The sequence below is a fragment of the Magnolia sinica genome, chromosome 16 (assembly GCF_029962835.1).
Source record: "Magnolia sinica isolate HGM2019 chromosome 16, MsV1, whole genome shotgun sequence".
In the NCBI taxonomy this organism is placed as follows: domain Eukaryota; kingdom Viridiplantae; phylum Streptophyta; class Magnoliopsida; order Magnoliales; family Magnoliaceae; genus Magnolia; species Magnolia sinica.
This window is the reverse complement of record NC_080588.1, coordinates 40,441,539-40,467,741: the sequence shown is the minus strand read 5'-3', so window position 1 is coordinate 40,467,741 and position 26,203 is coordinate 40,441,539. Positions and strand designations below refer to the sequence as shown.

The 26,203-nt window shown below is 41.0% G+C and overlaps 1 protein-coding gene across 4 annotated transcripts; it reads right to left on the bottom strand.

Moving 5' to 3' along the window:
- Positions 1-1,060: 1,060 nt before the first annotated feature.
- On the bottom strand, positions 1,061-25,204 carry LOC131229890 (filament-like plant protein 7). 4 transcript variants are annotated; one of them, XM_058225950.1, is made up of 6 exons: positions 24,849-25,204; positions 19,639-19,755; positions 5,872-6,013; positions 3,218-5,720; positions 3,036-3,096; positions 1,061-2,235 (listed from the first exon to the last, which is right to left on the bottom strand). In XM_058225950.1, exons 2-6 carry the CDS (start codon positions 19,735-19,737, stop codon positions 1,723-1,725), a joined length of 3,318 nt encoding a protein of 1,105 aa, XP_058081933.1. In that variant the 5' UTR covers positions 19,738-19,755; positions 24,849-25,204; the 3' UTR covers positions 1,061-1,722. The 4 variants fall into 4 exon arrangements, with proteins under 4 accessions (XP_058081933.1, XP_058081934.1, XP_058081931.1 ...); XM_058225951.1 differs by having other exon boundaries at positions 19,639-19,749; XM_058225948.1 differs by lacking the exon at positions 24,849-25,204 and adding an exon at positions 21,587-21,670 and having other exon boundaries at positions 19,639-19,749.
- Positions 25,205-26,203: the final 999 nt, after the last annotated feature.

Sequence of the window (26,203 nt, the reverse complement as noted above, 5' to 3'; positions counted from 1 at the left end):
CTCACTCGACCGGTCGAGAGTGGTGCTCGACCGGTTGAGCCCTGGTTCGACTCAAAGTCCAGCGACTTTGGGTTTATTTTTCCTGTGGTGCTCGACCAGTCGAGGGAGGTGCTCGACCAGTCGAGTAGGCCGCTCGACTGGTTGAGAACAATGCTCGACTAGTCGAGATTACGCAGATTTGAGTCTAGATCTTGTGCGGACTGCAAAAATTTGAGGTGGTTTCGCAATAGGTGCGAAAGGGAGTTGCCTAAACTATAAATAGGGGTGTCTAAGGCTTTTATAGGTAATGCAAGGGAGTTGCCTCAAGCTTTACAAGGGTTTGTTAAAGGGTTTAGGGCTATCAAAGGGGTGTGTGTGTGTGTGTGTGTGACAGAGAGAGAGAGAGAGAGAGAGAGAGAGAGAGAAAGAGAGAGAGGAAGCTTATGGAAGGGAGGTTATGCTCATAGAGGTGATCTATTGTACACTTAATACTCAGCGCTTCTACGACCTCGTAATTGGTGAAATCTTTTCGTTTTTCTTTTATTCTCTTATTGTTTATCCACTCCTGCGTGAGTGAAGAAGGTTGTAACGTTCTACTTCATAGTGGATCGTTGATCTGGACTAGGTCCCATAGTTTTTACCTCTTTGAGGGTTTTCCACGTAAAAATCTTGTGTCATATAATTTATGCTTTGATTTATTTTATTGCTTTATTATCACATAATTCTGGTGTTTTTTGGGAGGCTAGATCCTAAGGTTTTGTGCAAGGCCCCAATAGTTTCTCAACCAATCAGGTCCATTCAAATATTATTCATATACTGGGCTTAGGCATACAGGCACTTTTATCCAGGATAGCTGCTTAGTTTGATTATTTATTTATTTATTTTTGAAAAAAAAAAAAAAGAGGTATTCCCTGTTATGGTTCAAAAGAGAGACGGATTGCCCTCCCTACCGGTTTCCTACCAAAATTCTCATAGACCTCGTTTCCCACAACCTATAGTTCGATGGAGAATTTAAAGCTAAATCATTTTAGGGTGACAAGCAAACAGGCCCTCCAAAAAAAAAAAAAAAACAGTGGCAATCTCTCTTAGAAGCAGTAACCTGATATTAAAGACAACCAAATATCTTTGACACAAACATATATACACAGGAAAAATTACATAAGGAACCATTCCTTTATTACTACAGGAAAAAACACAACCCATGCAAACGTAACCACAAACAGACAAGGCCTCCAACAGACCAGCTTCCCTCTCTCCAGAACCTCCCTGCCTTCTTCAAACCCCAGATATACAAGGAGGCGTTTGTAAAATGTTTGACCTATGAAAACCAATGATAGGCTCAGATTCTGGGTTTGTTCAAGTGGGACCCATTGGTCAGGGATCCAAATTGCTCATATGATGGAGGCCCCATGTTGGATGTCCATGCACCAACCCAGATGAGAAAATCCTAACTTTGGTTGCCAGCAAAAAGACTATTACGAAAGGAAGTACAGTGCCAGTCCATATTCAGCCCGATAGGATCTTCCATTTTGAAATTTCTGGTGGATGGGGCGTCCGCAATGCGGGGCATCACGTCGATGGTCTGGATTACTGAACCAAATACAAACTGAAAACCCACACCTACCATAGACATTCACCAGTCAAGCATTTGTCTAATACCTCACAATTTCAAGAAGTCAACCCCTTCATTATTTCAGTTCCTATTCTCCAATACTGCAGCAATGCTGCTGATGCAGTCACTCCCTAGGCAACAAGGGCGTAGGGCATTTTCTTGCTGCTGTCCCTCTTCTTTCTCATCAGTAGCTTCCTCCAAAGGCTGCCACCCCCACTGCGTCTCTTGGGCACGATGGCAAGAGAAATCCCAGCAGTCTCAACTCCATAAAATTTTCTAGGTGACTTCACTGGAGAAGCCTGAAAGCTGGTTGTCACTGGGTAGTTTGCATTGTGGACAGATGAGATGTTTCGACCATACAACAGACCAGCACTGGGATTGACAGGTTTCTGAGGGTCTCCGGTGCAAATAATTTCTTTCGTCTTTGGAGACTTGACTTCCTCCACATCAGCATCATCTTCTGCTAGCATCTGATCAAGAAGGGATTGACGGTTATTGGTCTTGGTTGATGCTGGGGGAGCGATCACCTTGTCAATGAGAGCTGCATCCCTTGGTGAAGCCAAGGCCTTCAACTGTTTCCCAAGATTTAGTATGGTTTCTTGACATTCTGCAAGCTTTTCTGAAGCGGCTGAGATCTCCCATTCCTACAAACACAATTAAGCATGATGGTAGTTCAAACAATACAAGAAATTGTAGACCCATTGCTTATCTCTCGTGTGTGTGCGTGCATGCATGCATGCATGTGTGTGTGTGTGTGTGTGTGTGTGCGCGCTTCTTTAAATTCCAACATAAAGATATAATTACTTATTTATTTATCTAATTTGTAAATTTGTCGGTGTTATCAGTGCTAACTGCTTGGATACAATATTTTAAACTTTCTAACAATTCAACCTCGTAGAGTACATCTATCTGCATTAATCCCCATGCTGCATAACTTTTGGGCACAAGTATTTAAGCTTGACTAGCCCAAAAGCCTCAAACTGGTAACCATTTCTGAAGCTCCTTTGAGAAATTTTGCATTCCTACCCATAGTCATAGACTCATGGAGCCATAACAAAAGTCAACTGCTTCAACTGTAATCTAGAGACATTATTAGATAAACTGGTATAACAATAGAAAATGAAACAAACCGTTTCTTTTAGCAGATTCCAACTGCTTAAATTTTCCATTGCCAGAGCAAAAGATGATGTTAGAGCAGCAGCTCTAGAACATAAAATGATCGATGCCTTCCAAAATAATATATTTCAATTACAAAGTGAAGCACATCATACAATATGGGACCAACATGCCTGATGCAGTCCAAGATTATGTGCGCAGTAAACAATTATCTTCAAACAGTATTTGATAGCTGTCCAGTAAAATATCCAGAGTCCTCTTTGCGATAATAAAAATCATTTATAGGTATGACTATATAATTGCCACACAAGTATACAAGAGAGCTTACTTTTCTGAGTTGATTGTCCTCTTGGTCCACATTGTAATTGGAAATTCCTTTATTTGCCACACTGTAAATCATATATGGAGTTAACAATGTCAGATTCATTATTGTTGCATGAAGACTAACATGTATGTTATCGAGAAATAGCAAAAGAACTCAAGGAACAAAACTTTGACTCTGTAGTGTACCTTTCCAACTGGAGCTGCAGTTCAAGACATGTTGCCTCTAATTCTTCACAGCAGTTATTTTTGTCCTCGAGCTCCACATGCAGAGATGAGAACTTTTGGCGAGCCTCATTTAACTCAACTCTGACAACTGACAGCTGGGTATCAAGATCTTCATTAATTAACTTGTGATTTTCGATTTGATCCTCGATCAGCCCTTTCGATTCTTTTAACTTAACCAGTTCAATTCGTAAGCTTTCAATGCTTTGTTTTGATTCCTGAAGTTGAGTCATCAAGGTTTCATTCCTATTAGTGGCTGACTGAAGCCCCTCTTCCAGATCTTTCTTTCCAACTTCCAAATTCATGATCTCATCTTTCAATCTCCTATTTTCTTCTTTTAGTTTAAATTCAATTTTTTTCTCCATTTGGGACAAAATATTTGTACGTTTACATTCCTCAGATGCATATACTTTTTCTGTTTCTGAACATGGACTATTGATGCTGACGTCAAGTTCACTTTCACTGCGTGATTCATCCCAATTAAAATGCTTCTTGATTGTATCCTTCATGCTTGAAACATCCTGAAGTGAAAAGCAATGGTTCATGATCCATTCCAAAGTTGAAGTCAATTCTACAGCAAATCTTTCAAGATCAGCCTTGCCATGTAAGAGATCATTGCAGGTATAGACAAAATTCCGTAGAACACCACTAAGTTCAGAACTTTTCCATTGAAAAACACGCACTATGTAGCTTGCTGACTCCTTACATAGTGTAGGACTTCCTGCACTTTCAGACAAAAACTGCTGGTTACTGTAATCCGTTGAAGATGCCTGATTAATCCCTTCGATAAGTTCAATTATTTTACAGATCGATTTGTTTAGATTCGGGCAGAACTGCTGATTGCGTATTTCCAACGAAGAAGTGTTCAAATCACATGCTCCACCAGACGAATCTGCTGTTGGAGATGTATGTGGTGGTTTCCAAGAGATGTAGCCACTAATTTTCGAAGGATCCGAAGTGCTGGAATGGCTTGATATTTCCCTTGTATCCATGACTTCAACAGGAACATGATGATTCATATTCATCAAAGTTATCCTTACCTCTTCAAGAACTTCATCCAGGCTCCTTTGTGCAACCTGACTCTGCTGCAAGATCACCCTCCAAATATCCTGAATCCAACTCGGAGATTTTCCAATGGATTGATACTTCGACTTGATTTCCTGGTTTGATTCACTGGAACCCATGTGACATTTTTCAATTGGGACAAGTTCCTTACCTGTTACTTCTAAGGGATATACTCTTGAATCAGTTTCCAACTGAATCAAACATGTACTATTACCATCTGAAGAGACATGCAAGCTTTCAAAATGTTTGTCCACAGCAACTATTGCCAATCTTTCCATCTCAACAAAGTCATCCATCAGACTTAGGTCCGAACCTCCAACAGCTCTACATGATGTCTCCTTTGGCTTCCCATTTCTGAAATGCTCTAGTTCAGAAATCAAAGCAGAAGCCCATGATTCAGCACAGCTAGCTTCATCCTCATTGTAACCATCTTCAGATATTGATGCAAGAGTTGGTTCATATGATCCAGACATGCTCCTCACGAGTTCTAGACCAGTCTGACCCTTCGACAAATCTCCAAGTTGTTCCTCAAGTTGGGATAATTTGGAAGCTGTACGCGCACACATGATCCTTGAAGATTGAAGTTCACTGTTTTTCTTGGTTAACGTCTCTTTGAGAATTTTGTTTTCTTCTTCCGTACCACATAATCGCTCCATTAGAAAACTGATCCTCTTATTAGAGGTGTCATGACAATTGTCCAACATGCAATCCTTAACTGTCAAACTTCCCATTGAAAGATTTGATTTTTTCTTCCTTGGCTCGGCCACATCCCTTCCGAGACATTCAACTTCACTTCTCATTTTTGCAAAAGCAGCAGGACCCGGCAATCTCTTTCGAACTAGGAGACGTAATCTCTGGCATTCTGTTTCTAACTTCGCAATCTTCTTCACACTATCCAGGTGTTGCTTGTGTGATGCATCAGCTGATTTACGATTAAAATCTCTTTCTTCATTCCGCATTTCAAGTTCCTTCTCGAGCATATGAACCTCATATTTCAGAGAAGCGTTCTCTTTTTCCATAGAATCCAATCTTGCCGTTAAAGCATTAAAATCAGCCTCTGCCTGGGACTTGCGCTCACTTAAATCTTCAACCAACTTTTCCTTGACCTGAATGACCTTACTCAGATGATTGTTGTCAACACCTAATTTTGAAAGCTTCTTACTTGTTTCTGCTAGCTTCTCTTCTAGGTTTATCCTTAACTTTTCGAATTCTCTTGAGGTCTTCGTTACAGCATCATGGATCTTTTGCTCTTGCTCTTCCCGGACTAATCGTAGCTGCTGCATACATTCCTTTAAGGCCGCATCCAAGTGAACTATCCTTTCTTCTGCAGCTACTCTCTGCCGCAAAGCATCCTCCAATTCTTCCTTGAAAGATGCTGCTTCAGCTTCTGCCTTTTCCCAGCCTACAGAAAATAATTAGTTTGTATTAGTTACTGGCAGAAAAATAGGCTTTCAACAGTGAAGATAACCAAATGTGCTTTCTGAAAGATTACGTGCCAATAACAGAAACATATTGCAAAAGATTCACACAACAAAAACAATAAAATTAATAACCTGCAATGGCTTCTTCTGCAACCTTTGCATGCTTCGTCACAAGATCATCTTTCGCGTTACACTCAATGAGGGCAGAAGATAATTTTTCATTGAGAATTTTCATGGATCTTTCCATTTCCAGTGCTTTGTCCTCCATAAATGCCTATGTACAATCAAACAAAACACCATGATGTGTAAGAACAAATATTATAGACTATATGGTATTTTTTCTCTTAGGAAATAAACATATTGACAAGACACTTAGTAGCTTATGTTGCATCATATCTTAAAATCCAGTGATAGCTAGGAAGCTAATGAAACTAAAATGATGCTTCTTGAGAAGGGTCATCCATAGTGTAACAGAATGTAAAACGGGGTTACAATGTATACGTGTAGTTTGGAGTTCACCTGCAGTGTACCATCTTTTTATTTTTGTTTAGGGTTCAAGTAATAAAGCTCTGAGGAGAGTGAGTATGATTCTCTCAGCAACCTTTCTTTCTACCATTAATCTCATCATGGTATCAAAGCCAACAGCATGTCCCGTGTTCCAGTTGCAGTGGGTGTGACCGGTGGAAAGTGCAACCCAGACCAAGTGAAAGCCACTACAAGATCAAAAGGGCTACCTACAAGGCCAAGGTGAGAGCCATGACAAGTTGGAAAGGGTTACCATGACATAGGCCAAAGCAAGTGCCACCACTGCGTTGGCCATCATGTGTGGCAACTGCAAAACATGGTGGTATGTTAAAACTTACAAGCCCCAGTGGTTTAAGGGCCTGGCTTGACGTGTTCCATTGCTCATTGGGCTTTGGCATATTATATAAGGGAGAACCAAGTTGCAGAGCCACAAGGGCAAGAACCATCAGTCATGATTCTCACAAGCAGTCAATGTGGGTGAATAATTCTAGACCTCAAAGAATGAAGGGGCCTAGAAAAGGACCAAGCCATGGTCAATTATTTGCAACAGAAAATGACTAGTTATGTTATACCTATCGTGGCAAATGCCATCATGTTAGGCCATGATTGGATACTGGGGATTCTATGCCAAACAATGGAAAAGGAAAAGGGTTTTCCTTTGATGTAATAATTTTTGTCCTTTGGATAGCAAAGAAAAGGATGGATTTACTAAGTAATCACTACACTCATATAATTTGAATTCTTGGAACAAGAAAATAGGCAATATGATATTTCCCCTTCTTATCCAAACAAGAACTGTAAAAAATGGAATCTATGTTTCAATAGTGCCAACGGAAATCATCATTGGATAATTATTAATTTTTCCTTTGTTTTCCTTGGATTCCACATATCCAAGAATGCCCTTATGGAACGGTGTTGGGAGTTAATCCCCTTTTACAACTGAAACCAAAGAATTTCAGTATCAATAGGTTCTTATTGAGGAGGCCTCAATTATACATCCTACTATAGGGGAATCAATAAAAGATCCAAGAGACCAAGTCATTTGTGATCTACAGCAGCAATTCACTTGTCAAAAACATTTCTCCATTCTGAAATACCAAACGAGTTGCTAGTTACAGCTTCATTCTACATCAACCCGGATCATGGATTCAGGTGCCTTTGATCATACGACAGGTAATTGAGATGGTTCTATTTCTTATTTACCCATTTCCAGTGGCATAAGACTAGCAGATGGGTCTCTTTCTAGAGCCATTGGAAGAGGATTGTATCAATTTTTCTCATCTTTGGCTTTATCCTGAATCATGCATGTTCCTTCTTTCCATTGAAGTTATTGTTTTTTGGTTCCCTAATAAAGAATAAACTGCTGTGTTCACTTTCTTTCCATCTTATTATGTCATCCAGGACTGGAGAATGAGGATTGGTGGCGGTAGTGGAAATAATGGCCTATACTTGTTTGAGACTAGGCATGGTTCTCCTGCATTTGTATTGAATACTTCTTTTACATATAACGAACAAGTATATCTATGACATTCTCGCCTAGGTCATTGTCATTAAATCTCCTCATTACATTCTCCTAGCAGGTTCGTTAGTGATTGGAAATTTCAATGTGAAACATGTCAATTGTTAAACGTTGTTGGACATCATTTCATCCTAGAAATAATAAGAGTACTAGCTCTTTCTTAACCAATCTGATGGATGGCAGTAGCCCCAGTCAGTTATGATTTTTTGCTACAAATATTTCATTTCTTTTATTTATTTTTTTTGAAAGATGACGATTATATTGAAGAGGAAAAAAGATTACAGCTACAAAAAAAGGTCCGCTGAGATAGCAGACAGACTTAAACACCTAGGAAAATGAAATCGCAGTCCTTCAGGGCTTCAACGTGAGTGGCCCACTCGATCAAACTTCTCTTAGCCTTCGACAAGACATAACCTGTGGAGTGAGCAATATCCCTGAAACATCTGTTATTCCTTTCTTCCCAGACTGACCACCAGACCGCAAGAATAACCAACCTCCATATCTTCATTCTAGCCTTACCAATGCGCACACCCTGCCACCCTTGAAGAAGGGGGTTTGCCTCCTCAGGGAAGCACCAGCTGATGTTGAACCGGAGAAGAAAATCAGACCAAATTGATGAAATGAAGGGGCAGTTCACTAGTAGATGGTCGACAGATTCTTCTTCCTGCATACAACATAAACAAATATTGGGGAGAATCATCCCTTTTCTCCTCAAATTATCTACAGTTAAGATTTTCTTTTTGCCAGCAAGCCAGCCAAAAGCCACAATCTTAGGGGGAGTGGCATACTTCCAAAGAAAAGAGGCCTGACTAACATGGGGGGCAAACGTATTGGATTGGAATCTGTTGTATAGGGATCTAGCAGAAAATCTGCCAGATTTTTCCAGTCTCCAAATCATACTGTCTGAGGAAGAGTGAATAGGATGAGTGGCGTAGATGCATTCCAGCAGGTCGGCAAATTCTGCAATCTCCCAGTCTTGCAAATATCTTCTACAAATGACGTTCCACACAATCTTGCAGTCAATTACCGTGTAACAGGCAGCCACAGAAACTTCCTTATCAGGAGCGATTAGGAAGATATTCAGAAATCTAGATTTAAGAGGCATATCTCCAACCCAAATGTCTTCCCAAAAATGAATATTTGCCCTGTTGCCATGTGCAAAAACGATGTCACTGAGCACCTCCTTTTTTACTTTTAGGATATCCTTCCAGATAGCCGACGCCTTATAGGAAGACGACTCTTTGGTCCACCATCCACCGGTTGATCTCCCATATTTGTGCTTGATAATGGAGTTCCAAAGACTCCCATCATCAGCCCCTGGTCTCCAGATCCACTTACCCAGTAAAGCACTATTCATTGCCTTGAGGTCTCTCATCCCTACCCCACCATCAGAGATATGACGGCACACATCCTTCCAGTTAAGAAGATGAAATTTCTTCTTGTTCTCCTTACCTTGCCAAAGGAAATCCCGCCTTTGTTTTTCGAGAGTTGCCAGCACCGCACTCGGGCATTTGAGAAGAGATATAAAATATATCAGGAGGTTGGAAAGAGATGCTTTGAGTAGAGTGAAGCGACCACCTAAAGATAAATATCGGCACTTCCATCTAGCTAGATATTTCTCAAATCTGGAAATGACTTTCTCCTACATTCTTTTAGGCGGCCGACCTATGCACAAAGAGAGACTGACAAAAGAGGACGGGAGGGGAGCCGAAGTAAAGCCGAAAACTCTCGCGAGAGTGTCGATCTCCTCACTCTCCATGTTTATTCCAAACAGCTTGGATTTTGCCAAATTAACTCTCAGCCCTAAAATTGCCTCAAAACATCGGATTGTGGTACGAAAATTTTCCACCTTATCTGTACTGGCCTCAGAGAAGATCAAGGAGTCGTCTGCATATTGGATATACGAGATCGGGTTGGTCATACCTTTGATGTTGATCCCACTTAAAATGTCTTCCGCTTGGCCTTTATGCAACATTCTAAATAAGGCCTCCCCCACTATAAGAAACAGAAATGGGGAGAGGGGATCACCTTGTCTTAGGCCTCTCGAACTCTTGAAGAAGCCTTTTGGAGATCCATTGATGAAGATAGAAAAATGAGTAGATCTAATGCATTCCCCCATCCAAGCTCTCCACTTCTCCCCAAACCCCATCCAATTCAGCATATACTGCAGGAAGCCCCAGTCTACATGACTGTAGGCCTTTTCTATGTCCAACTTGCAAATAATATTCTTCTTTCCGGATCTAAAAGAAGAGTCCAGACATTCATTAGCCATGAGAGCGCATCCACAATCTATCTATCTGCAATAAAAGCGCATTGATTACCTGAAATAACCTTCCCAATCACTTTTCTTAAGCGCGACGCTAGAACTTTAGCAAGAATTTTATAGGGACCTCCCAATAAGCTAATCGGCCTGAAATCTTTAAGAGAAGCCGCCCCTAACATTTTAGGAATAAGGGCAATGAAGGATGCTCCAAGGCCTTTAGAAATCTTGCTTCTACCGTGGAATTCATAGAAGAACTCCATGACATCTTCTTAAATCACTTCCCAAAAATGTTGGAAGAATATGATAGGAAAACCATCCAGGCTAGAGGCCTTATCACCACCGAGAGAATCATTCGCCTGTTTTACTTCTTCCGCTGAGAAAGGAGATTCAAGCAAATCAGCCTCTACTGCCGAAATACCATCAAAATGGAGAGCATCCAACGAAGGTCTGTGCCATTCCTCTCCCTTAAGCAGAGCAGAGTAGTAAGCTACTGTCTCATCAGCGATCCTGTCTTTGACTTCTATCCGAACTCCATCCACCACTAAACTACTGATCTTATTATTCCTGGCATGCATACTAGCAATACTATGGAAGAACCTAGTATTTCTCTCTCCTTCTTTGATCCATCTAGCCCAGGCTTTTTGTTTCCAAGATATTTCTTTTTCAAGAGCCCTACTAGCAAGAGCTTGGATTAACTGAATTCTTCTAGTCAGGATTTCTGTGGACATCGACACCACTTCAGCCTGGGCATCAATATTGCTCAGTTCAGCTAATAAGGAGTCTGCTTCCTGTTCCCTGATATGAAATTCTTTCTGGTACCATTGCTTCAGCGCTTCCTTCAGCCGTTTCAGCTTAAAGCTGAGTTTAAAACCTGCATAGCCTTCTACTGAGAAGTCAGACCACCAATCAGCTATCATCTACTTAAAACCTTGGATTTTCAGCCAGGAACAGTCAAAACGGAAAGGTTTAGGGCCCCAGTTCTACTCCTCAATGTCCAGGATTATAGGATAGTGATCCGATGTGGTTCTTGGGAGGGTTGATTAAGAGGTAGAAGGGAAAAGTTCCAGCCAATCGGGGGAGACAAGGAACCTGTCGAGTCTGGAGAGGATGGGGTTTGCTCTCCCATTGGACCAGGTGAATCTGGACCCAAGCAACAGGAGATCCACTAACTCCTGATCATCAATTCACCGAGAAAAGGACGCCATTGCTGGGGTTACAGAGTTCCCATGGGACTTTTCTTCAGGTTACCTGATGGTATTGAAATCCCTCATAATGCAGCATGGCCCTGTAAACTTTTGAGTAGAGGCCGCAACTTCTTCCCAGAATTGGTTTCTGCGAGCTTCTTGGTTCGGACCCTAAACTAAGGAGAATAGGCAAGAGAACCCCGACGAAATGTGCTGCAACGTAATCGACACCGAGAACAAACCAACCCAACTGTTAAGGAGCGACCACTGGGATGATTTCCAAGCAACTAAGATACCTCCAGCGCTGTCAATGGAATCCAGGGCTACCCATTTGGCGTCTCTGGCCTTCCAAAGGGAGCCCATCAGCCTGTCATCGAAACCGTTGATCTTTGTTTCCTGGAAACAGATGACATCTGGATTATTCCTATCACATGTGTATTTTATTACCCTTCTTTTCTGTTTAGACCCCACACCCCTAACGTTCCAAGAAATGAGCTTCATTAGGGGACCGAAACTCCCCAGAATCCCTGATTCGTAGCTATTCTGGTGGATTCATCTAAATTGACTGAGCAGTCCGCCAGGCGTTGTAGTTCTCCGCTGCTGCATGATCTTGAGTGGCGGCTTCTTGGCGATTTCGAAGCTGAGAGGGGTTTGCCGCGGGACTCTACACAGTGAAACAGGGCTATGAAGTCTTCCAAGCAATCTCCAAAAGATAGGCCTAAAGATCTGCCAACATGGCCCATTGCGTCTCCGATCCACTTCTTTCTCTGAATAGTGTCTAGCAGGTTGGCTCTATGAGGGTCATCTACGCTCAACTTGATGGCAGCTTCAACTGGGGCTGGGGCAGAGCCGATGCGGATCTGCAGGGGTTCCGCTTTAATAATGTCTATTTCCGGTTGCTCCTGAAACAGCATTAGGAGGCTCTGCTCTGTCCAGTCACATAGAGAGGATTGCGGAGAAGAAGGCGCATTCGTTGGGGAAGACGGGTTATCCGACTGATAAGAGCCTTGGTCGAATTCAGTACTTTCAGCTTCCGGGAACTTCCTGAGAGGTGGCTTGAACAGCGAGGAGATGGGCTTCCGCATCGTCTGTTGGTTGGTCGTCCACTGGGAGGCTGGAGCCGGAGAAAGATTATGCTGCAATCGGCATTGCATGACTGGGGGTTGAGACTTGCCTGCGAGCGCTGGGATGGCAACATGAGAGTCAGTCAAATCGTTTATAAGAGGGACTAACCTTCGATCCGCAATCAGGTTTGTTTCTAGCGATAAATTGAGGTTGCACGGGGCTATGTCCGATAAGCAAAGATCAACCCGAGACCCGATATCAATGAGGTCCGAAAGAGCGGGATCCAATAAGCCAGGGTCTACCCGAGATCCGATTTCATCATAGTGCAAATCAAGTCCGAAAGGATGATCGAGTACGGATCGTTGCCTACCCACATGTAAATCGACACGCGTATTTGACAACTGACACCCGAGATGATTATAATCTGCGTCTCTGAGATTGGGAGGCTCGAGGCTAATACGTGGCAAAACTTCGATCGTTCGATTACACAGATGATTGCCACATGTATCGCCTCCAGCTACCGAGAATCGATGAGGCGCTGCTTCCGCGCCACGCGTCTAGCAAGAAGACTACTCGCTAACAATGGCATTAATTGCGGTAGGTGAAGTTGCAGGGGCTTGTTCTGGTACTCCCCGGGAGCACTGAAAGTGTGGACCCGCATGTTCTTCTCCTGCAGCCATGGCCAAGACGGAGATGGAGAAGCTCTCCTTCGTACGCCAGAAATCGCCCCATCTTGGAATCAGAGTATGCTTCTCTTCCTTCTGCAAAAGTAGGGAGATCTCTCTGTCAGCCGCCAAAACATGGATGTGAGATGGAAGGGAGCCTCCTTTGTTTCTGCGAACTAAGACTCTAACAACTGCCATCTCCTCCCTTAGCTTGGTCTTGAGATCCAGTTCAATGAGAACGCTTAAGACTTTTATTGCGGAGATGAAGAACTCATCGTACCATAATTCAAGGGGAATGCCCCAGATGAGGATCCAGACCTCCTCCAATCCAAAAATGGAGAACTCGTCCCAGCTCTGCACTCTGGCAATAGGTCCGTCTGCATGTAACACTCCCGCCATGATAAGGATATCCGGTTTCAGCCCCGAACAGAGCTTAACCCACAGCTCGTTGTAACCGATGGGTTTGATCGAATATTGTGAGGGTCGGATTCTACAACAGCTATCTATCCAATTCCTAACTTAAGGAATGGAAGCCCCTTCCCTGGTACAGATCACAACCGAGTCCTGCAAGAATTTCTTCGATTGTTCTACACGCTCTTGATTGATTCGCAAGGTGAGTGTTTCCTTAGAGACCTGCGGTTTTACTTGCTTTTTCCCAGTGTCATCGTTACCAGTACTCTGATTTGCAATTTGGGGTTGCGTCGGCTTCGAGGATGCTTCTGAGTTGATTAAGGCCTCCATGTATGAGGATCCCTTTACTGGCATGGGGTTACTTTGGGGATCAACTGACAGAGGCTTCCTGTGAATTTTGGGAGGGGCGATTTTTCCTACCTATCCGATCTGGGCCGAATCTTGCTCTTTGAACCAGAAGTGGAACCCCTCCGAATCGTTCTCCATGGAGCATAAACACAGCTCTAGAGAGTTCTTCCTCGGAGCTCATCCTAACTAGAACGAAACCTTTATACTATCCCAAAGCAACATCCCTAGGCATAACGACGTCTATGACCACTCCAGCCCTACCAAACACTCTTGCAATGTTGATAGGAAGCCATCCGATCGAATATCCTTTCATGAATAAGGTTGGGTAGCTAGAGAGCTTTCTATTTTTTTTATCTGCACCTTGGGGACGTCCTTTTCTTCGTTCGACTTCTATCCATTCACCCGTTGTCGCTGATCGATTATGCTCATCAATCTCAGCTGTTTCCTCCACGCCCTTGTTCTTGGATTGACTGTCGTTAGCTGCTTCTTCCCTGGGTTCTTTATTTCATCGTTGCAAAACTCGTCGGGTAGTCTTTGATCTAGTCATCTATCGTTAGGTCGTCTTTCGTTGGGATCGTCGGGGTTGTCTTTCGTCGGATCGTCTTCCCAAGGGTGCAATACATTACGCGATAACGATATGTAAAACATTGCTTGCATTATATAAAATCTTCATTTGGGCTCCCCCTCTTCCCATACGAATTTTGCCTTGGAGAGAAAGAAAGAAAGAGAGGAGGGAGAACTTGTGAGGGAGATCTTGTAGTGTTCTTAATGGATTCCCTTCGACCAAGCCCTAACCTCGACCATTCTCCTCTACCGAATCCATCCCACTCGCGATCGAGAGGTAAGAAACGAACCCTACTTCCAAACCTAAGTTTTTCTAAATTGAATTGCATGAGTCTCACCTAGTTGCTTCGAAATTGGTGTAGGAATCGCTTTCCCCCAAATCCATAACCCTAAGAGCTCAAAATCGGATATTTCTTCTTTAAGGTGAGGACCATTATCTCTAGGTTATCATTTATCGACCCTTGAGGGTCTCAATTAATGATTAGATGCTTGTATATGAATTTGTGCATGCTAATATGTTAACATTTCGACTTGTCTATAATATATGCTATTGGTTGGATATGGATGCTCATATGTTAGATTGAATGCTCAATTAAATGTGTTATTTTGTTGATGCCCATATGTTTGATAAAATGCCTAAGTAGGTGTGTTACTTTATTTATGCTCACATATTCAAAAAAATGCCTAAATGGTTGTATAGTAGAACTTATGCTATAATTACGTGATGTAGTGCTTAGTCCATAGCAGTACTTATGATTGTTAAGATGTTAGGTTAGTTGGCTAACTGCCAAAACAAAAGGGGTGGCCCGAGTTGGGGTGGCCACCCTAGGCTTATTCGATCGATCCGGGTTGAACACGGACAACCGAAAGTAGTTAGACTACACAGGATACTTGCACCCAATGCCGGTTGTGCCGGGATTTTCCTAGGTCAATCAAATTAGTCCACTAGCCGACTGATCATGTATGTTTAAAATGTATGACATGACCAAATAGAATATAGGATACCCCATTCCCAATAGATGAGTCCATTCATAATCGTTAGTGAGATACGATCCCACTAAGACTCATGAGTCGGGCATGGTGATATGGGACACCATGTCGAGCTGTCGACCTATGTTGGGGTGACGATCCCCCTCGTATTGACCAGTGAGCACTAATGGAGGTGATAGATCATTGTTCCAACGACCCCCGTCAAATTACACAGCTGATGATTCCGTGCCAGAGTACCGTTCGAGCGACCAGGTTGTGAATGGTATTAGGTGATGAGCATTTTCCTTTGTGTGATTTGATTTTATGTGACAAGCCCGCACCTCGAAACTGAGTGATCATACTCGATGTTTGGGTGATGACCCATATCGAGTTGATCCTCATACATTTGGGTATCATGTCGTACCTTTGGAATCGTTGATTTGTGAGATAAATGAGTGATACCCAAATTTGGATCAAGGGACACTGGTGAGGAGCCGCTACATGCAGTAATGAACCACGTGATCCGGATAAGGACTTGTGATATAACGTCAATATCCTAGCTTCGCCAATCAGCTGTGTGAATTGGAATTAATAATCACTCGGCTAATCATGCATACCCTAGGATAGGTTGCGATTTGACATTGGAGTCGCTTGTGAGGGAGTGTCAGCATTTGCGAAATAAGCATTGAAGTTGCTTGTGAGGGAGTGTTGGATTGTAAGGCGCATGCATCATTTCATAATCTGAATTGTGCATTTAACAAGAGTATTTAGGAAATGCTTGATTGGTTGTTTATCATTAATTGTACTAATTGAGTCGAAAGCATGTGTAATTTAGAACTAATGGAACCCTACTCACTCCCACCTAGGATGGTGTTTTAAAACACCAACCAAGCATTGTTGTTGATGCAGGTTCTATCGAAGCCTCTGGCAGGTAAGCTTAGATTAGCTTGCACTTTCGCCATGATGCCTTGGGAGCACCGGGCGAAACTAGAAGACTTTGCTTTTATTCTTGTTTTGTGCATGTATATGTAGAGTTCCTGATCGGGCATGCTTTATATGTAAATTTTGTTGTATGTTCATTGTGGCTTCTATAACCCCCATTTTGGGCAATCACCACTATTGGTATTGTAGTTTTGACGCTTAGTCCTATATTCATTGATTTTTGTTTTCTCTACCTCGCTTTGGATCAGCTAATTTTGAATTGCGCCACTCTGATTGCTTGTGTGAAATGAATGTGAATCTAAATGAGATCACACATGTATTTTCATTTGGTTAACACTCGGGAACTCGGCATCGGAGTCTATATACTCGGGTGCCGATTTTCGGGGTGTTACACCCACCCATCCAGGCCAACTTTCATGTATAAAGCTTGAAATTCATGCTATTCGTAGGATTCATCTCACTAAGCATATCTTTAGTCATTTTACACCATTTCCCGCAAGCAATTTGAGGGAAGAAAAAAAAAAAATCCATCACCGTTCAACCAAAAAATGGCCTAAAATGACTAAAAATATCCAAAAACAAAGTGCTCAAAACCAAGGATTCAATGCATGCATCTGTAGATATGGACTTCAAACATGTTATTCATCTATCTAAACTCCAAATATATTATCCATTGATCTAAAGTCCAAACATTTTAAGTACGACAAAAATAGAAAATCGTTGAAAATTATTTTAAAATAGTGCAAATAGAGATTTATTTTTCTTTAAGGAATTTTTGTCTTTCCTTTTTTATTTTCCCCAAAACTAGCTCAAGATCTTCGATTCATCGATCCAAGCTCAGAAAATGTCCTCTAGCTGTTGAGAGGAATTGGAGTTGTTTTGTAAGCAACAGAATATATTAACGGCTTAAACGTTCAATCAACTGGTGCACATGCACTAAAATATGAAGTTAAGAAGAAATGTAAAGCAAGTGGCGAACTAGATCGAAGGAATCAATTTTTGTCCAATAAACTTAGACTATATCTTTGACGAGTATGACCCACTTATACCTTGGTTGGAGCAAAGAGAAAAACAAAGAGAAGATTACAGTGAGGAAGTTAGGTGCTCGACCTAGAGTTACATGTGAGCCAGCTCCAATGTTTTTTTGTTGTTTTTTAAGGGTTATTGAAGATGTAACTCGAAAAAAGAGTAGCAAGAAAACTAAGATGGACGATCATTGCAATGGAGAATATTCAAATGATGATGATGTGCCTGATCCTGTTTTTGTTGGGACAAGGTTAGAGCCATCCACAGTTTGAGATGGATGAGAATTGATCGGGGAGGAGAATATCGTACTTATAAGTGTACAGACTCATAAGACAGCCAACCACAGGAGAGCCATCCGCAGTTTGAGATGGATGAGAATTGATCGGGGAGGAGAATATTGTACTTATAAGTGTACAGACTCATAAGACAGCCAACCACAGGAGGAGCATCATGGAGAGGCCAGCCCCGATGACACTAACAGAGATGGGGTACCAGGACGACAACAAATGACTCATGGTAATGTTCATGGATAAGAGGGCTCCTGAGGGGCCTTCTTATCGAACTAGTCTGGGATATGCTCCAAATTAAGTAGGATATGAAGGATATAGATATCCAGATCATTTGGGTCATTTGCAATCGCAATAGCAAACTCAATAGGCGTGGTATGGCTATGGCTATGGCTACAAATCTATGGCACTGGCACTTGCTATTCTTATTCGAGTTTGACATAGCCAATCCCAGTGGCAATGATGATCATGATCAATCATCCTCATCTTTCATTAATATGGTTTAACCTTTTAGTTTATGAATATGTCGATATTGTGCGACCACCTACACCATGGTCAAATGATGATGACGTTAAGATTGAGAAGCCAAAACAAGCATGGTTTTCTTTCTTGGGGTGACTAATTGTGAGTAATGACCACCTTTCAATTACTTTCATCTATGTTTTTGTATTTATGTCTGACTTTTACACTTTGACATTACTTTATTACTTATGAGTCATGACTTATCAGGATTTAGTTTATCCAATAGACTATTCTTGTTTATCATGATTCATTGTTATAATTGTGAGTTGTTATTTGCGTTTGTATGGTTGTGGTTTATATACTTGTGTCATTATTCATTAACTCATCATTACTAATATGCAGACTTATAATCTTCATTATGCACTGATATTAGATATTTGGGATATTAAACATAGGAGTTCTAAAGTCAGTTAGGTCAAGAAACCCAAGAGAACACTCTAACTAAAGAATGGCTCATTACACCATCGAATACGTGTTCACATAAGAAAAGAACACATTTGGGATCCTCATATTTTTCTTGATTATTTTCTTTTTCAACTTTTTGCTTTAAAAACAGTCATTACAAGACCGTGTCAGCCATTACAAGGCCGTAATGGCCGATATGGGTAGGAAGTTGGCCATTACTATTACCAAATAACTTGGTTCTTACTCTCCATTTCACATGGCCTAAGCATCTAAGTTTAACTTCCCTCATCTTACTACCTATTGGTGCTACTCCTAAGTTCCCCCATATGCATTTGTTTCTATTTCTAACCTTCCTTGCCTAGCCTTGCCTTGCCTTGCCACTCATCCATCTCAACATCATCCTTTCAGCTACACTCATCTTTTTTTTTCTTTTTCTTTTTTTCTTTTTTTTTTTCTTTTTTTTGGAAGGATAACTGAAACTTTATTAAAGGCCCACTAGCAACAGCTACACATCTTATGAACACGTTGTTCCTTAACTGCCCAACATTCTATCCTATAAAGCATGGCTATGCCTATCCTATAAAATTTCCCCTAAACTCCAGAAGCACATCTCCACTTCATTCACCCAACTCTATTTCTATGAGCAACATCTTTCTCAATCTCTCTATTCTCAGGAATTATCAACCAAAGATATCGAAAACAGTCATTTTTGGGTACTTCTTGGTGAGCTATCTTAATCAATTCCGTGTTTCCACTCATATTATCAATGCTCTTCTACACGTAAAATTTGAATCTTCCCATGTGTGCGTGCGTGCATGTGTGATTGAACGAAAGAAGGTGCAGAAACTTCTGAAAGTGGTGGATTAGGATTGGAGATTCGTGATCTCTTAATACCAAATGCAAGATAGAGAGCCAATAGAAGAATTTTCATACCGGGAAGATGTAAAGCAAGGTAAATTCAGCAGCTAGGACTATTTAAATTTTAGGGAAGACAGTAACAAAGTGAGACCTGAGAAAGGGTGTACAAATTCATTCTAGTATATAATTACAGGCAAAGGGTAATGAAAAGAAACAAAACAAAATTAGACAATGGAAATGAATATTTACCAAAAATAAATAAAATGTACTTAAGACCTTAGAATTAAAAAAAGTACACTAAAGCAATGAATAAACAATTTGATCTAATTAGACATGCTTCCATTACCTCTTGTTCACCGCCTTTCATTGAGAGATTGACTTTCTCATTGACAACAATTGTCTTTTCGGAAGACTTTTTCCTCCATAGCCATGTCTTGTGCTCCATGATTTCTACTAACTGTTGCTATCAACAATAATGAAAAATGTTGTGAGGAAATTTTATACAAGAGGCAAAAACTTAATTTAGATTCCAAATAGGCAAATCATAATTGACCATCTAACCATTCATCTTGCTTTTACAAAGTAAGAAACCAAAACATGAAAGAAACTAAAGTTTTGCATCTAGTTCATCGAACAAGTGCCTTTACATAAAAAAAAAGTTCATAGGCCAAGTGCTTAATTCAGAAAAATGATCAGGTCAACAAACAAAAAATATAGCAGATCATACACTAAATAGTGATAAAGATTTACATAGGAGTACAATAATTTTTTTTTTCTTTTTTTCAGTTTAGTCAAGTGTTGCATAGGAGAACAATAATCATTTATTAAAGAAGCACGCAAAGTGTCAAATTAAAGGAGGATGCAAAGAAGTTGCCAAACACGTGGATGGTCCATCATTTAGTTGTACAAAGTGCGAGGGAAGCATGAGAAATTCATGTACCAGAGCAGGGAGGCACCAGTTTCAATATTTTTAACCAGTGAAACTGTCTGGAATCAGGAGTGGGGGAGGAAGACCGAGACCAGAGTGTTACTCGTGGTGAATAAGACTTGCAAGGAAGGTTCGTCATTTCATTTAGAGAGGTTGAAAACTGTTTGCCTCGATCCTTTCATCCTTAGTTGCACGAACCTTCTACCCAGGTGTCATGACTCATGCTCCTGTTCCCGCCTGCTTCCTAGCTGTTTATATTTGCTAAAAAATTTAAATGGACACTTCCTTGCTCCAGGAACCAAATATGTTGTTGCATCTCTTCATGCTTTGTGCCACCTTTTTTTTTTTTTTTTGGGTAAAATCGTGCAGCCAGAGTTTAATACCCTTGAGTCATTAATGTAAAAAGAATACAGAATCTACTGGCTGAAGCAGTAAAGATAATGGCCAAAATGCCCTCCATATATGGGGCATGGTTCCACAGGAAGAAACAGAAGCAACACATGGTGAAGATCATCTAATGCAAAAAAGAGTGGTTAGCAAAAGAATTTCAGATATGAATGATTGCAAACAGAAGATGGTAAACTGTCAGTCAAGATTGAACTAAAAAAAGGTCATATGCTGGCTGATACTCCAAGCCCCAAATCATATAGTACAAGAAGAAACTATACATTTGTTAAAAGCTCCCCTTGTACAATAATAGTCCTCATTGTAAGATCAGAGGGAGAGAACTCTGAAATTTGTAATCTGTAAATCTGTACACGCACAAAGAAATGTACCCTTTGGTGTATAAATGACTACAATGCCCTCTGGAATGTAACTGTCCAAAACACTCAAGATAACAACAAACAAGAAGCAAAATAATTAGATAACACTAACACTCACCAAACTAAGGATGACTCAAGAAATTGTATAGGTCATTGCAGAAGAATCAAAACCAAGAATCACCTTAGACTTGGTACAGAAGTAGGTGAACTAATGAGAATTGTGGAGTGGCATGGTCCTATCAAGGAAATCATGATGAAGATAATGAACACCACCTCTGTATCTTCTGGTCCTGATCATGTAATAAAGGGTTGGACTTTTCGATACAGCTTTCATTATCACATAACAACAGAGTACGAGGACTAAAATGAACGGTAAGATTAGTAAGCCAAAGGACCCAAACAACTTCTGTTTTAGGATCACCCATACCATAATACTGTCTCTCTACAAGATCAGGCAACTACATCCTACATAGGATCTCCTACATAAACATACAACCACAAATATATCTCTTGAAAGTACATTTTCTGACTAATCTGCATAAAAATAGGTTCACAGATGAAGGTCATGGAAGGATTGTCGAACATTGCTTGAGAAACATTACCTCGATGCTGCAAATAATAAGATGATCAGCTGTCAGACGAAAGGATCAGGGGACAAAATCGAAGTCACTGACAACATGAACATCATGAGAGATATCCAGTAAGGATATCACCAGATAAAGAAAGCCCCATGGGACATGCCACACAAATAAAGAAATTCCAGACAGCGCATCCAGCACACCAAACCACAGATGGGCCAGAACGAAAAACATCACTGATCTGACAACCCTAACTGCTCAAATGTCTGATTTTTTGTCCAAATCTTAACTGCTCAATTAGAAGACTCTTTTATATTGAATGTAAACCACAGGTCAAGATTTTAAACATTCTCATTATTCATTCACAACTTTAGTTGAATGGGATCACCCAACTGTGTTTTCTAAATCACCACCCATCCATGATTGATCCATTGGTTGAGCAGTTCAGATTTTGTTTACATAGATCACGTATCCCAGTGGAGGTGCCTGTGACAATTGAAAGTGGCCATGAAGACTATGCATTTTCACCGTTTCTTAATGGTGGTGATTCACCCACCACACACATGGCACATAGGTATGTTAATCTACACACAGTTGAATCATGGGCTCCATTGTGGATGGAGCATATCTGAAAAGCACAATGAACAGAAAACCTAACCCATCTAATTTATTAGGAACAAATGGAATGGTAAAGGGAAAGGGAAAAGGTTCATCTATCCAAATTCAACCACAGAAAGTCAGATGATTAAGAACTCGTTGACTTTAATCAACTTATGTAATAGACAATTACATAGCACCTATGGGAGATTTGTGCTCTCATTGCTGGTCCCAAGCGTCAGATAAAGGAGGGTTGTGTCAAGTTCGCAATCGGCATGAAACTTTTGCCATAATTTTCATTACAAACCTTGACAATATGACATTCAAACTCATGTTAGGGCATTCCCTATATGCAACGTGCTGTTTCAGAACTCGGATGCCAATGGGCAAGGGTTGGCCAAGGCGTCCCACAAAAGCGAAACGCCACAACAACACCCAGTTACCATGAGAAGTAGGCAACAGTTCCTATGCCATACTGGATGCACATGGGTAAAGAAGCTAGTCTAGAACACAGCATGTAAACACTGCAAGGTTATACGAGGAGAGAGTATGATTGCGCAATATATGTTAATGGTTATCGTTATTTACATTAAGAGATAAAAGAAATGGAGTAAAATTAATAGGTGTTAAAAACTGAAGTGGTGGAATTTAAAAGGAAAGAAAACAACAATATCAGTAATAAATTGATGTAAGAAGGAAAGTGGAATGTCAAGGAAGAAGTTACTTTTATATGAAATGAGATGGCTAAGTGCATTAGGAAAGTGACAAAAGATGTTTTAGGAGTATTTATAGAGAAAAGTTACTCGTACCATGAAACATGGTAGTGGAATGATAATGTGCAAAAAGCTATTAGTGAGAAACACTCATGTTTCGAAGCTATTAGACAGACAGAAATATAGCAATACCATAATAAAAGTTGTTTGGGCATTTTAGCTCACTAACCTTAGCATTCATTTTAACCATCCATTTGCTGCCCAAAATCTGAAGGGCTAGAATTTTCCAATATGGGGGATTTTTGTTGCATGGGCCATTGAGGCCCACAATATCAATAGATTGGATCACTAAACCGTGGACCCACTTGTACAAACACAAACACAAGGGTGGTTTGCAAACACAGCCAAGTTGTGTGTGTGTGAGTGTAGCGAAATGGTATTATGGAACTTCCCATGAGGTCAAGTTGTGGGGGCCCCACCGTGATTTGTGTCAAACATCAATACCGTGCATTTGATGGGTCCCCTTTAGGCTATGGATATCTCAAAAATCAGCCATATACGGAACTTTGCTGGGCCATACCATCTAAAACCATGAGAAGACGTGCCTAAAACATATAAAAGCACTTGGTGGGGCCCACCTGAGTTTTGGATGCAGCTGAAACTGTGTTTGACCCCTCATCCAAGTGGGACACACACAATGGATGGGCTGGATTTGTGAACCACATCTCGGTGGGCCCAATAAATGATTATGAATGTTTTAATGGTAGGGTAACCCCTCTCAACTTTTGTATGTGGTGTGGCCCACCCAAGTCATGGACTGACTATATTTTTAAGCCCGTGGATGTTCGACACACATCACGGTGGGGCCCACACAGCTCGACCTCATAGTACCATGTCCCATATATATATATATATATATATATATATATATATATATATAGACACACACACACACACACACACACACCCCCCCCCCCCCCCCCCCACACACACGCCTATTTGTAACACTCATCAGCATAGGAAAAATAGAAAAGGAAAACATCCATCCATGAGAGGCATCATCGACACAACAGAATATAAGGAGAAAGCATTCCTCCCGCTTACATGAGGAAAGCTAAGGAGATTGGGGGCATGAGCTGCTCACCCCTTCTGGCCCACTACGTAATCATCTGGACCATTCATCTAGAAAGCCGCACCATATATGAGCCACAATACAAAAATTAGGATCAGAGATCCTTCAACATCTAGACAAAGATGATTTAGAAACCTTTCACCTGGACGGTTGATTCTAACCCACCTGGGTAATATTTTCTTAATGTGGCCCATCTATGGCAAGAAGTTGTCAACAAACGATCTGGATTGTCATGCGGCAGGGGCAGAAAGGGCGAGTAGTGCTGGTGAGACTGTAAGATGCCCTCATCCTCTGCCTTCTCTTTCATGGGTTCCGACACAATGCAGGATTAGCATAACAGCTGCCATGCAGGGCCTGTTCCCACCGTTGGATGACGCATTCATCAGGTAGCGGACATGGTTAACATGCCCTGGACCGGAAGTAATACTGGTCCGCTGATCAGGTAGATCACACTAGAATGTGAAAAATGCACACTAATAGAAAAAGAACTTCCAACGGTCCAGATTCAACATACATGCACCGCTCACTTGATCAGCATATTACCATGAATTTTGGCATATGACAAGTTCACAGTGCGAACTACCTAACGAATGGACCAGATTGATCGCTCTTTAACCATCCGACGGTGGAGCTGCTCTGCGGGGCCCACTTTCTATCAAAGGCCCTCTTCAATATGAAGAAAAAGCATCTCATGTCATCTTCTTTCTAAACAGAAATCGCTCTCAATTTTATTAGCGAAAAAAAAAAAAAAAAAGCCCAAGTTGCAAATTCAACATAAAAAGAGGAAAGAAAACGCCTCGAATTGTTCAATTGAAGCAAAGCTTCAAACAGTTAAAGCTCTCACCTGGCGTATTTTAGCACTGGCCACTTACTACTGTCTACAGACCATCCAAGCCAAGCTCTCCCATCCAAAAAGCAGAAATGAGAGAGAGAGAGAGAGAGAGAGAGAGAGAGAGAGAGAGAGAGAGAGAGATTTGAGAGAGGGAATTGTGGAAGGAGATTATATTGCAACAGAAACGAAAGAAGCTGCAGAAGGAGTGAAATGGAAAAATGGTGGTAGAGAAGAGAGAAACATCATCTGATACAGCAAAAGCAACATGGTTGTTGGTATGAGAGAGAAAGAGAGAGAGTGAGAAGTGTCGGCTAGAGAGAGAAACGGAGAGTCGCGAATGCGCGTGCGTTGAGGTGGGAAATGCAGTTGTTTGGCTGTTGCTAGCTGAGATGGAGTGAAACCGCGGCTTGTCATTATTGTTAGTGTTGCAGTTATTAAACTTTCAATTGCCATGGCCATTCGCGCGAGGAGAAACTTCGACATTCGATTCGCTACTTGCCCGTGCGGCATACGTACGGGAGGAAATCGTTTTGTCGTTTGCCTGGTCAGGAAAAACGTGGCACGTCGTTGATCTAAAGAAACAGTCCCCTCTGAAAGAGAATGAACGGTGTGGATGTAATCAACTCACAAGTGTGGCTTAAGTGATGAGTGGGCCTTCTTTACTTTTCTGAAGGCCATGATTCCGCTGTTCCCCACCTGATGACTGGCCAGGAACCCACACTTATGCGCGGCTGACCGCCTCAGTCAGTGCCAAAGCAGCCCCAATGGACTCCATATTTTCATACAAAAGTATACACTAGAAGTTTTTACAAATAAATACTTAAATAATAGAGTTTTGGTAAATATAATGTAAAAATAATACCGTGTTAGTAAATTACTGCTTTATTATAATTTGTAATTATTGTAAATATTCACTTTTAGGTAATTTTTTTTATCATTGCAGTTAAAATTATTTTATATTTCCTTTTTAGAAGTGAAATTACATTACTGCCCTCTATCCTTTTTCTTCTGTTTTTTTTCTTTACAAGAAAGTGAAAAATCTGAGAATTGTGAGGCCCACATGGTATCTCTTACACCAAACCCGTCCAATAAATACACATCACCATTATTACTAGACAAACTAAAAATACGGACAAATTCAATCATAAGATGAGTTAATACATAAAACATAATATACACCAATTAAAATATCCTAACTCAAAACCTGATGTTTTGTTCTCATCACAGTTGGGTGCATACCTTGGCTGCCATGAATGTTATACACATATGGTGTTGGATGTTATTTGGTAAATTATATATTACTTGAGAATTATTTTTCCCTAAAACATTGATCAAAGATATTTGTTCATACATAGGGGAAGTTTACT

Excerpts from the sequence above, each read along its gene's own strand:
- LOC131229890 (XM_058225950.1), bottom strand. The coding sequence starts at position 19,737 with ATGGAGCACAAGACATGGCTATGGAGGAAAAAGTCTTCCGAAAAGACA. Across the intron at positions 5,721-5,871 it reads TGCAGAAGAAGCCATTGCAG|GCTGGGAAAAGGCAGAAGCT; the intron begins GTTATTAATTTT and ends TATTTTCTGTAG. Across the intron at positions 2,236-3,035 it reads AGGACAATCAACTCAGAAAA|GAATGGGAGATCTCAGCCGC; the intron begins GTAAGCTCTCTT and ends TTGTGTTTGTAG.